The 14,989-nt window shown below is 53.8% G+C and overlaps 7 protein-coding genes across 7 annotated transcripts; 2 read left to right on the top strand and 5 right to left on the bottom strand.

The window, feature by feature from the left end:
* Window positions 1-570: 570 nt before the first annotated feature.
* On the top strand, window positions 571-1,821 carry E0L32_008940 (uncharacterized protein; the record flags this gene model as incomplete). Its single annotated transcript, XM_031143850.1, has 1 exon — window positions 571-1,821. One exon carries the CDS (start codon window positions 571-573, stop codon window positions 1,819-1,821), a length of 1,251 nt encoding a protein of 416 aa, XP_030991629.1.
* A 137-nt stretch (window positions 1,822-1,958) lies between these two features.
* Window positions 1,959-2,429, bottom strand: E0L32_008939 (uncharacterized protein; the record flags this gene model as incomplete). The annotated part of the gene is made up of 1 exon (XM_031143849.1): window positions 1,959-2,429. The coding sequence occupies one exon, from the start codon at window positions 2,427-2,429 to the stop codon at window positions 1,959-1,961; it is 471 nt and encodes a 156-aa protein (XP_030991628.1).
* A 416-nt stretch (window positions 2,430-2,845) lies between these two features.
* On the bottom strand, window positions 2,846-4,354 carry E0L32_008938 (uncharacterized protein; the record flags this gene model as incomplete). Its single annotated transcript, XM_031143848.1, has 4 exons — window positions 2,846-2,999; window positions 3,063-3,160; window positions 3,220-4,234; window positions 4,314-4,354. 4 exons carry the CDS (start codon window positions 4,352-4,354, stop codon window positions 2,846-2,848), a joined length of 1,308 nt encoding a protein of 435 aa, XP_030991627.1.
* Window positions 4,355-5,065: 711 nt separating this feature from the next.
* Window positions 5,066-7,033, bottom strand: E0L32_008937 (uncharacterized protein; the record flags this gene model as incomplete). Its single annotated transcript, XM_031143847.1, has 6 exons — window positions 5,066-5,395; window positions 5,462-5,849; window positions 5,904-6,126; window positions 6,189-6,545; window positions 6,631-6,700; window positions 6,935-7,033. 6 exons carry the CDS (start codon window positions 7,031-7,033, stop codon window positions 5,066-5,068), a joined length of 1,467 nt encoding a protein of 488 aa, XP_030991626.1.
* A 2,009-nt stretch (window positions 7,034-9,042) lies between these two features.
* E0L32_008936 (uncharacterized protein) lies at window positions 9,043-10,362 on the bottom strand (the record flags this gene model as incomplete). The annotated part of the gene is made up of 3 exons (XM_031143846.1): window positions 9,043-9,476; window positions 9,554-10,066; window positions 10,137-10,362. The coding sequence occupies 3 exons, from the start codon at window positions 10,360-10,362 to the stop codon at window positions 9,043-9,045; spliced, it is 1,173 nt and encodes a 390-aa protein (XP_030991625.1).
* A 1,541-nt stretch (window positions 10,363-11,903) lies between these two features.
* E0L32_008935 (uncharacterized protein) lies at window positions 11,904-13,278 on the top strand (the record flags this gene model as incomplete). The annotated part of the gene is made up of 2 exons (XM_031143844.1): window positions 11,904-13,036; window positions 13,113-13,278. 2 exons carry the CDS (start codon window positions 11,904-11,906, stop codon window positions 13,276-13,278), a joined length of 1,299 nt encoding a protein of 432 aa, XP_030991624.1.
* Window positions 13,279-13,524: 246 nt separating this feature from the next.
* On the bottom strand, window positions 13,525-14,988 carry E0L32_008934 (uncharacterized protein; the record flags this gene model as incomplete). The annotated part of the gene is made up of 1 exon (XM_031143843.1): window positions 13,525-14,988. The coding sequence occupies one exon, from the start codon at window positions 14,986-14,988 to the stop codon at window positions 13,525-13,527; it is 1,464 nt and encodes a 487-aa protein (XP_030991623.1).
* Window position 14,989: the final 1 nt, after the last annotated feature.

The raw sequence follows: 14,989 nt of genomic DNA, 5'->3' as shown, positions 1-14,989 counted from the left end.
AGACGAGAATCGACCCGAGACACTTTTCCAGTCACCAGCTTACCTGCCTAGATAGGTACTCTCGGAGTCTTTAAATGTGTTGTCTATCCCCGGCCATTCTCGATTAGCTCGCCTGTCTCTGATTGGTGGCTCACATCGGCCCCGACGTCGCCCGAAGCTCATGACGTAGGGCATGTACTTGTAGCTGCTCCACTCCTGCTGACTGCCGGAGGTTACTGCGGCGCGGAACTTAGACGGAACTTAGGCCGTCCTTCGTTGGTTGAGCACCTCGGAGGACAGCATCGCCCGAATAACTTTCGGCCATGGGAGACTCCCGACTCGTACAATTGCTTTTTCTATAAAATGCCGTCAGAGATCTTCCAGAAATACCTGGGTCGCCAAGAAACCCATTCTCGCCTTCGTCCCCTCAGGTGTTTGTGAGATCAACCGCGAGTACCTCCGTTACACGGCTCATGTTTCGCAGCCTACGAGCCACCGCAACTACACAATCACGCTCACGTTAGGATTCCAATACCTACATCTCATTCTATCGGAAGAAAGAAAGACGTTCTTTCTTCAGCTCTGCCAGTCATGCCCTCATATCAACCCCGTATTGCCATTGTCGGTGGTGGCCCTGCTGGGCTCGCCATGGGCCTCCTGCTTCATCAGCATTGCATCCCTTACACTATCTTCGAGCTTCGTCAGAAGCCTACTGATGAGGAGCTTCGCAAGCCCTCTGGTATGCTTGATCTTCACGAAGGATCTGGTCTCACAGTCATGAAGGAATGTGGCTTGTACGACGATTTTATCCCCCTCACTGGGGAGTGCTCCCAGGATTTCGTCGTCGCAGATAAGGACGGCAAGGTCCTGCACACTCTGCAGAGTGACGGTACACGACCTGAAGTCTCGCGGAACAACTTGACCAAACTGTTCCTGGCCACCATCCCGCCCGAGAACATAAAATGGGGCCATAAGCTCCTGTCAGCAACCAGACCTGCCGGTACCGACAGCGCCGAGACCGAGCTTGACTTCGGCACACATGGAAAATACACGTTTGACTTTGTGGCCGGAGCAGACGGTGCTTGGTCGGTGGTCCGGAAGTTACTCACCGACCAGAGACCCGAATTCACCGGCATGTACAACGCGACCGTCACTATCAAACACATCACCAAGAAGTACCCCCACCTAGCTGATCTGATCGGGACTGGATCGTTCACCTCCCTGGGCCGGAGACATGGCGTGATCTCGCAGCGGGGCTCTTACGACTCGGCACGGATCTTCATATGGCTTACCGTGGCCGACATAAACTTTACACCGACCGTCGAGCTTGTTGGCAAGCCAGCGTCGAGCGCCAAGGACAAGTTGCTGAAGAACGACGAGCTGCTCGGCACATTTGGCGACACAATCAAAGACTTGGTTGCCACCGCATGCGACGAGGAGACAGCAGACAACCCCGGCGCAAGCCTCGATATTCGAGCCTTGCATGCGATTCCGTATGGGAGCTCGTGGGCACACCAGAAGGGAGTGACGCTCGTGGGCGACGCCGCTCACCTGATGCTCCCGAACGGAGAAGGCGTCAACTTTGCCATGTTCGACTCTCTCCTGCTCTCCCGGGCCATCATCAAGGCATGGACGACGGCTGGACAGGGCGTTGAATCCTTCCAGGCAGCTATTGATCCGCTATTGAAAGAGTACGAGGCCGGAATGATGGTGCGCGCCAAGGAGGCAGCTACCGATACTGAGCGCATTATTGGAAGTATGTTTGGTAGTGATGACGCGGTGCAGCGTACAGCTGATCTCCTCCGGAGTTTCGGGGAGCCGCCATCGCCGGAGTACAAATGAGAAGTGAAGAATATCACAACAAGATAATCTGTGCTGGAATCATTGGTCTCCGAGAACACCGCAGAATTTTGAATCTAAGCAAGACTATGTGATAGTCGAAGTCAATAAATAGACATAACATCATTTCATCACCGCCATCAGTGACTTCCTGTGCATGCACTCGCGATCTCTTCGGATGGTGTCGTCTCATCTTCAGCCTTACACACTGCCTCCAATCTCCATCCGTCGGGGTCAATCACAAAGGCAGCATAGTAATTCCGTCCATAATGAGACCTTAACCCAGGCTCTCCATTGCTTGTACCTCCGGATCTAAGGGCTGCTTCGTAAAAGTCTCGCACAGCTTGACGGGATAAGGCGTCGAAAGCAATGTGAAAACCCGGGCCGGGCGGTGAGGCCTGAGTGCCGTACTCAAAGATGTTGACCAGCTCGTGTTCTTCGTTGGGCCCAAAACCCAGGGTGCGTGGGATTTTCCCTCTGGCCACAGCCTCGCTATCATACACGAGTTTCAGTCCAAGTGGTGCAAGTGTCGCGGAGTAGAAGGCCTTGGAGACGTGATAATCGCGGACCCCGATCGATATGTGTCCGAGCGGGTTGAAATGGGTTGTCATGGTACTAAAATTTACTTGGTGTAAACAATGCTGGAGTGGTGAACAATGCCATTGGTCTAGAGAGGACTCGCGTTCTCTGCGGGATAAATCGAGGAGTAGTAGATTATCAAGGATGAGAGCTGGATCATGCAGAAGAGGGGCAGAACAGACCGACAGGTGACCGCTGTCAAAGCGCATCTTGAACAGGCTAGCATCTGCCCCCCGTTCACCACTATTTAAATCCTGATTTGCAGTGCCAATAATTGCGGAACATCACGAAATGAATCGAATCACGCTGCCGAAGCGTCTTCAAGCATGATACATTGCATACAGAACTAGGTCTAATAATACTCCTCAGGCGTCTTAAACATGCATGTGCGGAATGCTCAATAATTCTAGGCCTCGATGCGAAGAAACTTCAGACCAGTGACTTCTACTCAAAAGGCAACATTCAAGTCCTTGTTCTGAAGGAAACGTGCAGCTGCAATAACCACCGCGCCGCCACACAATGTAGCACCGCTCCAGACAGACAGTGCCAAGTACCCGGAGCTTTTGAGAATGATACCACTGATAGGCGTGCCAATCAATGCACTGCATCGTGATATTAGCAACCTCGACAGTTAATGTTATCATGGAGAGTTGGTCATGACCTACCTAAAGGCGATACATGCGTTCAGAAAGCCAACGGCCGTCCCTTGTGTGCCATGACTTGCGACCTTGCCAGCACAGGCATTCTGGAGGCTCACAACGGCCTATACTGGAGTCGTCAGTAACATGGCGAAGATTGAACAAGCATGGTACAAGCACTCACACCGGAAGCGAATCCATATGCTAAACTCCAGATAATGAGAGCTGCCAACGAAGTAGCTCGAGTCCAGCAGAAACTTATCACTCCTGAAAGGAGCGTTACAATCGCAAGAACATTGAAATGACCTAGCGTGTCAGCCACATAGCCCGGCCCGACTCTGCCGAAGCAGGACGCTGCATTGAGAGCCGATACAAGGTAGAACGCTGTCGAGGGCGACTGGCCTTTTTCGATCGCGTATGCAGATATGTAAAAGATGGGGGTAAACCATCCCAAGAGAGCGATGGCCAGACCGACGCAGAGAACGACGTAGGTGCGATTCTTCAAGACCGCAAAGTCCATGATCCTGGACTTGCTCGCTGCAGACTCCTCTTTATCTTGTAATGCAGTCCCAGATCCGGTCTCGGGCGAGGACGTCTCCGATGCTTCGACCGCCGAGGGCGTAGGGTTTGGCGCGGGTGGCTCGACAACGGTGAGACAAGACACGACCAGCAGTGGTAGTAGAGTAAACCCGACGATTCGCATAGACCAGCCGAAACTGAGCTCATGCCTTACCAGAAGCTGCTGGAGCATGATCGGCCATATCACACCGCCGATCGAGGCACCACCGATTGTCAGGCCCATTGCAAGTCCGCGGCGATGCGGCATGTGCCTCATGACCACACCCAACGGCGTGCAAAAGACTAGAGACATGCCGGCGCCAAGCAGGACTCCCTGCGCGAGGACAAATTGCCAGTACTCCTTGCAGAGGGAGGTCATGAACACGGCGATGAGAATGACTGCGCTGCCGAACCATAGCAGCTTGGTCGGCCCGAATTTATCGACGAGCATACCGGCGAACCCAGCACCCAGGTATAAGAGAAAGATGGAGACCGAACCGATCCATGATATGTCGGAGGCTGAACGATCGGCGAGTAAGTGAGCTTGATAATGCGCTTGGAAAACGCCAAACGCATTGAGGAACCCGACAGTGCTGTATAAGGCGAGAGATGCTCCGACAAGCGCAGTCCAGGACCGAAGACTACGATAGAAAAGGTTTGATTTAGCATTCGAGTAGAATGGATATTGACAAAGAATGCGCCTTATCAAATGAAGCTTACCTGATGTGTGGACGGGTACGCGCATCTCCCCTAGCAGTCATCTTGAGAATTACTGTTCCCTCAAGTGCGCTACACGTGGGCCTAAAAGTGCAAGCAGGCAGGACTTTTGGACATTGTCTTATGCCGACCAAGGACTTATATACCGGACAGGGGGGCCCTCTGGCTGCCCCTGTACTGGGCTCGGGTCAGGGATCCAATACTGCATCCTGCACGTTGGAGCCTAATGGGTGCGGTCCTTTCGGCTGATAATCTTAAGACATCCGAATCCTGGACGACCAACTTCCTGTCCTTCACAAAAGTGCAGTTCCACTGACTGCAAACTTTTCGTCTGGAGCAAAACGGCCCTACCATCAAGGATACGATTCCTGCGGTCTTCTCTGATATCAAATAAACATCTCTGGGAACCCGTTTCTTGTCGGCTACCGTTGGTCTCAGTAACGAGGTTCGCATGGGTCTTGGATGTGGCATCCACTTCTACACCGTTGGACTTGCTGGCGTTTGGCCTTTAAGCCTTGGTTGTATCTGCAGCTATGTTGAAATGAGGGTAAAGATTTTACGATCGACTGAACGAACTGTGCTTTTATGCGTCGGGCACCTCTATCATTCTAAACTTGTAACAAAAGAAAACGAGCTTGAGCCCAGATCTGTAAGTCCTTATCCCCAGCAATTACACCCCCACCTTTGACATGCTTGTAAGAAAGTCTGCTTTCCATGAACGTTATGCCACACACGTAGCCTTTCCGTCTCGCTCCTCATTTTCTCTCCTGTAGCAACATGCGGAAGTCAGGCTTCTTCCACACCGTGTATCCCATACCGTCACGGTCCCAGTCAAGCGTTGTGTCAAACCACTCGACATCATACCTCCAGAGGAGCTTGGCAATGATGAAGCGCATCTCGAGATATGCCAGGTTCTTGCCAAGGCAGCCCCTGGGCCCAGAGTGGAAAGGAAGGCTGGTCTCAAACTTGTCACCCCACTGCCCTTCCGGCTCGTCGGGAAGCCACCGCTCCGGCACAAACCTGTTGGGCTCGCGGAAGTTCTTCTCATCATGGACAAGTGACCAAGGGTGAATTGAGACGCGCGTCTGCAGTTTGAATCGTTAGCAGATGATACAGCCACCCACCAGCCAAGCTATTCGCGGAATACTCACGCCTCCAGGAACCCAGTAGCCGGCGATGTCAGCGCCACCATCGGGCACGATTCTGGGCAGGTGGGCTGCGCCCGCCGGGGGATAGATGCGCAGGCTCTCGTTGCACACCGCATTCAGATAAGGGCAGTCCTCGGTTAGCGCCCTGGCGTCAATGTCAGACTCCGACGGAAACCGGTCGCGGATCTCCTTGGTCAGGCGGGTGAGCGTTCGCTGCTCTTTGCAAAGATAGTACATCGTTCCGGGCAGGAAAGTGGCAGTGGTGATGCTACCCGCAAGCATCATTGCTTGGAAGTGAGATGCGATCTCACTGTCGGCCGGCCTTGGGACGCTCTTGTCATTGAGCATGTGGTACAGAAAGTCTTTGGTGTCGGTCTTCATGGCGAGGCGACTTGTGGCATTATTTAGTGATTTGCCAATGACAAACAACAAGTGAGATACGTACGCTTGGGTATATTCATTTGCGTACTCTGCATGACGAACGATGGTGTCTTGCAGGATCTTGGGCATGTACCAAGTGACCAAGCTGAAAAGTCCAGGGATGACTGTAATGGCCCTCAACATGTCATTCACGTTGGTAGTGGCGGTGATGACATCGGCCCAGTGAAATTTACCCAGAGGTTGCTTCTGGGTCTGAATCTCCCACAAGTCCCCAAAGCACATTTCTCCTGCATCCCGATGAGTTGTCAGCCATGAACCTGCATCAGCTTGACTACGAACCCCAGCTTACCCATAATATCATAGGTCACATAGTAAGACCACTTCACGAAGTTGATGCCCCGCTTCCCATCCTCTTCCCGAAGGCCTCGAAAGTTGGCCAACATTTCGTCTGTGCGTCGTTTAATGACATCCTGGTGTTTGAACAGGTTGGTATTGGCAAAAGCATGGCTGAGCATGTGCCGCATGCGCGCATGCTCCTGCTTGTCGATCTCGACAATAATGTTGACGGTATTGTCGACCTCGGGAGTAGAGAACTCGGGATCTTTGGCAAAGGAGGGGACTTTCTTGTTCCCGAAGCCGTAGATGGGCTTCTGCGCATCGTGGGTGGAGAAGCTGAGATGGTTCACTCCAACCCGAACGACGGGTCCTGGGCGGGAAGCATGTTAGCGAAGTGCAGGGCGACAGTGTCAGGGCATAATTGCACAAAGAGGGTCGTAGAAGGAGGAGCCCACCATATTTCTTGTGCCAGTCGTGGTTAACCCAGGGGGCCCGGCCCTTGAGTAGTGTCCAATACCACAGTGCCTATAAGTAGTGTTGATATAAGCCAGGAGTCAATCTTCAAGGGAAAATCCGAGGCAGCCCTACGTTGCTAAAGGGTGCGAGCGGTGGACCCGGGAATCTGGATAGAGGATGGAAGTAGTAGCGATAGGTGCATACGGTGACACAATAAACAAGGCACTAGATATTCTTGTGCATTAGTGAAAGGCTGTGGAACACCAAGACCAACAGCATCCAGGGATGGTGGTAGGTGCTTACGAGAAATGCCGAGTGCTTTGCAATGTTGGACAGCAGATCAAAATCGAGCCAAAGCGCGTGCTTCGTCAAGAAATAGAGAAGGAACGGGTCGGAGTCCATTTTGAAGGAATGTTGATATAACGGGAAAACAGCAGAGGCAGAAAGGAATGACCAGAGAGAACAACAAGCAGAGGCACTTCCTATTCCTCTTTATCGATGGCAACGAATCGTCCTTATCCCCACGGTGTCTCCTTCAGTCATTCAATTTATATAGCTTTGATTCGAGTCCAAGACAATTCCCACCGTCCCCCGGACCCGGCCCACCGTGGCGGCGCGCCATGGCTTCGCTAAGACGAGCCCAACTTCGTCCAGATCCCATGAAGTTGGGAGTTCTCAGCAATAGTAAGCCCCATCTCAACAACGCAAGGGATCCGAAACCACGGGAAAGCCTGGGCGTATCCTGGGCCGCTCCTTTGTGTTAACAGGCATCTACGCAGACACTAGAACCGGTGAGCAGAATTGTGGTACCGGTCAAGGACGCTGTCTTGGGCTTAGTCGTTTCGCGTATTCATCTTGCTTCTTTTTGACTCCTATCACGAACGGGCATCTCGGATGCAAGAGGATCTGACGGAATCAGGCACGAAGTGCCTAAATGCGTCCCACAAACAGAGAACAACTATTTTGGTCCCTCAAACCAAAAAGGGCCCCGTCAGAGATCGGCACCGAACGAAGTGCAACGTCGGGCAAGTGATGGTCAGATTAGTTGACGGACTGCTAACAGAAGTACTTGGCTATCCATCAAGCGCATCGGGTTTAGGTAGTGGGATAGCCCTTCCGAGTTCCAGGGCAAGGATGTGACAAGGATAGTGATTGTTAAGATTGAGGTAGCTCCTGATGAACTTCCGTCAACTATTCAGACGCCCACTTGGTCGGGCTTTCGCGTCTGAGATTAAGGGGACATAGAATATGACATTAGTTTCCAGGATTCTTGAACCGATTCCTCGGCAGGTCGCCTCAGAAATGTCGATAAAACATCCTGGTATGCCTGAGCAAGGGCCAGGGATAACACAGCACAGAGTTCCTCCACGTCACTTGCGGATTGTGCGATGCGTTGCCGACTGTGGCCCTACGCAGTGCACAGGTAGCATCCTGCAGCTCGCGATGTACCCGCGGGACAACGATTGATCCCTCATGAAAGCGAAAACGAAAACAAAGAGACAGTGGTAAGAGGCGGGCCGGGCTTCCTGAACAGTTGCTGCCAGCAATCTGCATCTGCAGCAGATGCATCTTGTTAAGACCGAGAATTGCAGATATTAAACCCCAAGCTTGCGAGACCTCGATTCGAGCTCCTTCCATTCTTGTCGAGGTTCATTGTTCTCGAAAAATGCTGCAGGAACAATACCACCTAACCAAATAGGCACAACTACGTGTCTTGTCGTTCAATACTTCATACTGCTCCGCTTTCGCTACCATATTTCAAGACCTCACCCGCTGTCCACTAGCCATTGCGGGGGTCTTCACCAAAGGCAAACGGCCGTTGAGGCTCGAGACCACGGCATAGACGCAGGAAAAGGGGGATCGAGCCAATGTAACCCTTGTTCGTCAAGCCGTCCAACCCAACTCTTTCAGAACCCAGATGTCCACTTTCTTCAGTCATTGGTGTTTAAGGTTGACATTCACCAGAATCCGCGAATCGGGGACCACCCTCGAGCTAGGTACAAGGATATTCCCTGGTAAAGCGGCGCTCAGACATGTCACATCTTGAGTGGGACGCGTACAGGCTTTTTTGGGGAGCGGCTGACATATCCACTTAAGTAGGGTTGCATTTGCCAAATATGGCTATTACACAGGACGCAACGGTCACCGGTGCGAGTCGTTGTGCCGAAGCTCCAACCGCATCCGTCCCGCGTGCCAGGGCCTCGACGTCCCGGACAGGTAGCATGCATGACTATTGGACGTGCGAATCCAGGTGTGCAATTCTCGAATGTGATGTGACAGGCACAGGGTACAGCTACAGGATAATGTTACAATGCCAAGCCGCTCAACTCTGCTCAACCGTTTCTTTTGTTCCTCCCAATCCGCCTCCGCCACATGTTTCACAAATCCGTGACTCAAGCACAGTGGAACGGCTAGATGCCCTGCGTCCGCGGTCCCCCATAAGGATTTGCGTCAACATAAGAAATTTGAATTTGTGTCGTCTTGTGAATGCGAGACCCATCACGGCTCATGCCCCGGGAATGTGTTGGGCTCGAATTGGCGTGAGTGTGATAACCATGTGTCGTCTCCTGCCTTGCGGACCGAATGATGCTGGATTCTTCGCTATCGTCGAGCTCCATCGCTGAATTCATAGCGGATTGCTTGTTGCCCTTGAGCCCTGAGCGACCGCCGCTTCGCAGGCCGCTGTCGTCACCGGAGCGTTCGTCCGCGAGTCGGGTGTTCCGCGTCATGTTGAGCAAGGACGGTGCATATCGAATAATAAGCGGCTTCAGATGCACCAGGGACGCACAGACGATTCCAACGTTGGCCTCGACCGATGACCAGATGGCTGAGCCGTAGTTGTCCCCTGGAATTGCCCCAGTTAGCCATGCATGCACTTCAAGGGTCTTCTGCCGGCAAAGAAAAGTATTTTTGCACACTCACAGGTTACGTCCGCAGAAACAGATGCCAAAGTGAGAGACTGCAAGCGCAGGATTCCAGTTATGCAGACAAAGGCACCCACAACGAAGACGAGAATCAACGCTATACGTTGCTTTCTCGGCAACTGGATCTCCCAGAACCTCTTGATGGGAAAGAGGTAAATGATGATGTCCTGGGCGATATTCAGGCCGGCATTGCTCATAAAGAGGGCTACCTGGTTGAAGCACGTTCCCTCCAACTCTGGGTTCCATGCTTTATGGATCGGATTGCACTGGAACACTCCAGCAAGAACGCAGCAGAACCCCGTGAGACCTACAAATACCATGAGGCCATAGCTGATGTAGCGGTATGATCTCTGCGGGATCAGGCGCAGATAGAGGCACAAGATGGAAATCTTAGTCAGGCTGACAGTGATGTAATAAATCGCCTCGCCGAAGTAGAAGAGCTCTAGGGAGGCAGAGAAGTTGGTCGTCGGTGGAAGGTCTCCAAGGTGCTTTCCTAGTCCATATGCCGTTTCTGAGCAGAGCAACTGTCAGCCAGGGGAGCCCAATCATTTCATCAATCTGCTGGGCTCTGTAGGACTTACGCGTCGACACATCGACCGTGAAGGCGACACTGAACACCCAGGCTGCAATGATAGTCCAATCATCGGCGCCGGGGGACACTCCTTGAAGACCAATCCTGCTCCATAGACGCACAGCAAGGACAACCGTGGACAGGGCAGTCATGGCAGTCACAATGGCTATGATGTCTCCAGAGCGGGACTCGCCCACGATGTAATTGGGAGCCGTAGCTGGCGGAGTAGCAGCCATGGTGATACTGTGGGTTCGAGAAATGGAGTCGATACTAAGAAAAAAGAAGCAAAGGTAAGGCACGATTAGGCTTCAGCGATGCTGGTCGCGTTCGGAGTAAGAAGATTAATCAAAGGGAACACCAATGAACGATTGAACCCCAGGTTCGAGACGGACGTGAGCAAAGTCTTTCTCCGTTCCACAGCACAATATCCCTTCTATATATCCATCTCTTAACTGCTCTCATCCTTGAATCTAGTTCCATCCGCTCGAGTTTCTCTTTTTGGACCAGTCACCCCGTGATTATGCAGGAACCCCGGACAGGCCCTCGATGTTGGTGGACGGGACACAGACACCTGCATGGCCACTCATGCGCTATGCAGGACCGTTTTTTTCGGCCGCAGAGAGACTGCGGAAGGCACATCTGCTCCGTATGTCGTGTGCGAATCTCATTGTGGAGGCTGGAATGAAGGAAGCGAGATGATCAACCTTGTAAGTGCGAAGCCACAAGCATTCACTCCTACGATCGGCAGTTCACCAAGCAATTTTAGGAAAGATACACCGTGCCATTCCGGCTCAATCACTGCTGCCCAGGCACGGAAGTACTGGGTGTGCGATGAGATTTTCAACCCCCAATAGCTACCCTGGCTTAACACCAAACGCCTACACCCCGGGCCTTATCAATGTCTCACTAAACAGGCCGAGTCCCTCTGTCGCCGACACATCACGGTGCCAACAGCACAATTGCCTGCAGGCATGTTTTCGAATAGATAGACCCGGAGCCCGAGTGTGCAGGGCCATGCAGGGATCCAGGTTACGACTGACACCCTCCACAAGCCGAGCTCCCGTCCCGGGATAACAGGGGATTGCAAGCCCAGCCGCTTCAGCTCCTTCTCGATGCAACGCTCGGCCCTTGTGGTGGCTGAAGGAACAAATTACGAAGAACAAGGAGTGCTCGGCGGACAAGATGTAAAAAATGACGATCTATGAATCTAAATTAATCGGGACAACCTTCTCAACCCAGAGCCGGAGTGCGCTTCAAAACACGTCTTGCCTTGGCAGAGGGAGGATGCGGCCATGGCCAAGCGGCGGGGGAAAGAAGAAAAATTGAAGGAGAGATCTCCTGCAGCATCTCGTGCATGAGGGGTTCTGGACGCCACCTGCTGCAAAATCACACACGGAAATCACCATCACACGCGGCCCAATTTCACGCACAAATATGCAGGCCACAGGCGAGCCATAGGACACACTAGCAGGGTGTGCTGCGTCTTCCATGTCGACACAATGCCCCCCAACAGAACGGGCACTTGACAATGACAGGAGGATTGGCGGTGTGAAAGCTCACATTCTCGCTGCCTGTGCCGACAATCTCTCTGAATCACAGTCTGGTCACAGCTGCCTGTCAATATAAGGGGCCACTCGCATTCTCCCGTCCAGTCTGTGTGTGCTCATTCGGCAGTTTCTCGCGTTCACATCAAGCAGACAGCACATCCCATTCGTGCCACCTCTCCCGTCTACTGCATTAGCCGCTCTTCCCACCCGCCCCCCTTCTCTATCACAATATGCCTATCGACTTTCACCTCGGCCCCACTGAGGCCGGCATTCGAACCGCCGCCGCAGGATTCGCTCAGGGCGTCCTGAAGCCGGCCCGCGCCGAGTACGTCAAGTACACTGAGCAGCACAAGCGATTCCAGGCCACCCAGCCGGCCTACGCGGCAGCCGTGCAGGGCGGCCTGCTCAAGGGCCAGGTCTCGCCAAAGTTTGGAGGTACAGCTGGCTCGCTGATCGAGGCCGCCATCATGGTCGAGGAGTGCTATTCCGTGGAGCCATCGGCGGCCCTGACCATTTTCGCGTCTGGCCTGGGCCTGACGCCATTGAACCTTGCAGGTGACCCAGAGAAACATGCCGAGTTCGTCGCACCATTCCTCAAGCAAGAGGGAGCACCGATGGCGTCGCTCGTCTTCAGCGAACCAGGTGGCGTTGCCAATGCCCTGGAGAAGGGCGCGCCGGGTTTCCAGACCACCGCTCGGAAAGAAGGCGACGAGTGGGTGATCAATGGCGAGAAGCTCTGGGCCACCAACTGCGCTGGGTGGGACTTCAAGGGCTGTGATCTCGCCTGTGTTGTGTGCCGCGATGTGACCGAGCCGGATAAGCACGACCCGAACAGCGACCCCAGGGACCACGTCATGATCATTCTGGTTACACGGGCAGACCTAGACCGCTGCGGACCCGATGCCTTCCAGGTCCTGCGACACGTCTCAACACCCGGCCACACCTCGGTCTCTGGGCCCCATGTCAGGTACACCAACGTGCGCGTGCCGGCCAAGAACGTGCTCTGCCCACCGGGCCAGGGCGCCCAGGTTGCGTTCGGCTCCTTCGACGCCAGCGCCGTCCTCGTCGGCGCCATGGGCGTGGGCCTCATGCGCGCGGCCTTCGATGCCGCGCTGGCCTTCGCCAAGCGCGACAACCGCAACGGCGCCGTGCCACTGCTGGAGCGGCAGGCCTTTGCGGACCTGCTGTCCGGGATCAAGATGCAGACCGAGGCGTGCCGCGCGCTGACCTGGAAGGCCGCGCACGCCATGGAGAAAGGGCCCGGCGACTACAACGCTCGTCGGGAGCTGGCCCTTTCTGCCAAGATCTTTTGCAGTGACTCTGCCGTCAAGGCGGTTGTCGATGCGACTAATGCTGTGGGAATGTAAGTTGAATCGTCATCGCCATCCTATCAATGCATCGAGAGATTGCGGGACATGCTAACGTCTTGCGGCCAACAGCACTGCGTACGATTTGGATCAGCCTTTTTCCGAACTTCTCAACAACGCTATGGTCTTGCCCATTTTTGATGGAGGGAACGTTGGCATTCGAAGGCGGCACATGCAACAGCTGATGCTGCTGCCAACCTATGACGCTTGGGCGGCGACATATGGCACGCCAGAGTAATAATGATGAGAAGGAAGAAGGGAATGTGGCAGAAAAAAGTGCTATGCAGCGGTGGTACTCTAATTTGCCTTCGCCTCCGTCGTACCCCGAACGTAATCATTCTTCTGCGGTGAATGTAGGTACTGTTGGTTGATGAAATCTTAAAAGAATATGGTGTCGTACAAACTGAAATATTGTCAACAGATGAGAGTGCTATGATCACTTTGACATGGCAATGTCTCCAAGAATCATCAATTGCATTGACTATTAGAGCCTCGCTCTTTCTTGTCCCTTGATCCCGTGGACAAGGGACACGTTCCCAAGCGCCCTGTTGCCCTTGCTTCCCTCCATCAGCACGTTAAAAGGCTGTTCATTCGCCTTCAATGATCTCCACTGCCAAGCTTTGATGGCTGGCCGGTTCAGATCTACCCGCTCCATGACATCCACGATCCATTTGCCGATACATGGCATATACTTGAACGCGTGACCACTGCCTCCTGTCGCAACCATCAACCCCTCTGTGTCCGGGACACGATCGATGACGAGATGGTTATCGTAGCTGTCGGTGTACCAACAGGCGCGGGTCGTCTCGACATTGATGCCCTCGGCGCGTAGCTCTGGTAAGTGGCTATCAACGAATCGATCAATGGTCTTCATCGCCTGGACGGGGATTGTAGTGAGAGGCTCGCTCTTGGACCACCTTGTAATCGGCACGCTGCGCTCCTTGCCATCAGATTGCACCTTTGGATTCGTGTACTTGGTGCCCCGGTAGCCGATCTTGAGCAGGCCGTTTGAGTCCCGAGGGAAGCCATAGAGACCACCTTCTGCCCCTCTTCGCATGTTCCACTGCCAGGAGGGGAAGTTCTCGGGATCCAGGCGGTCGTACAGTGGGGAGCTCTTGGGAATTTTAAAGATCACGACTGACCCAGCTGTGGCTTCACACAAGCCGTCGAGCTGAGGAAGGAGCGTAGGCGTCCAACATCCGCAAGCAATGATCGTGAACGCTGCAGTGTGAACTTTTCCGTCCTGTGTCGTGATGCCGAGTATTCTGTTGATAGAACCCGGGGTTCGATTAAGCGACAGGAAAGCTCCAGCTGCCGGCCCAAAGACGAACTTGACCCCCAAGCTGCGCGCTTTGCATAGGGCGAAGCGGCAGGCCTTGTCTGCAAGTACCGTGCCGCCCGTCGAGTCGAGAAGCGCCGTGTGCCTTTGACCCCTTGCCCTTCGCCTAAAGGGGTCCATGGCAAACGCCAGACCCTTCTGGCGGGCAATCTCCTCGTGCCGTGCATCACCCGCAATAAGCTGGGTGTCCTTGTTGCCTGACCTTTCCATATTGGCGATCGTGTCTCGTTCGAAGGGCAACAGCTCTTCTGTGTCGGTCATAACCAGATTACCGTGAGGGTAGAAAATCGTCTCCGCCGATGACATTCCCGGTGGTACGACACGCCCGCTTGCGAGCTCATCGTTCCAGGCTTTCCAGCCCTCGATACCCTCGAACGAGAGCTCTTGGTAGATGGTCTGGCCACCGTATGCAGCTCGGACAATCTTGTTGATGTCAGCTGAGGCGGCGTCGCTCCCTTTGAAATAGGAGTATTGCGTCTCATCGTACAGCTGCTTGTCGAACACAGTTACGTTCACGTAGCCACGCTCGGCGAGGGCGAGGGCAGTACTGAGGCCGAAGGCGCCCGCGCCGACGATGATAATGGCATCATTTTTGGTCGGAGTCGCCATT

This window comes from Thyridium curvatum (genome assembly GCF_004353045.1).
Source record: "Thyridium curvatum strain D216 chromosome Unknown NODE_61_length_262293_cov_79.419913, whole genome shotgun sequence".
Taxonomy (NCBI): Eukaryota; Fungi; Ascomycota; class Sordariomycetes; order Thyridiales; family Thyridiaceae; genus Thyridium; species Thyridium curvatum.
Note: the sequence above shows the minus strand (reverse complement) of the source record. Positions and strands in the feature narration are given on the sequence as shown.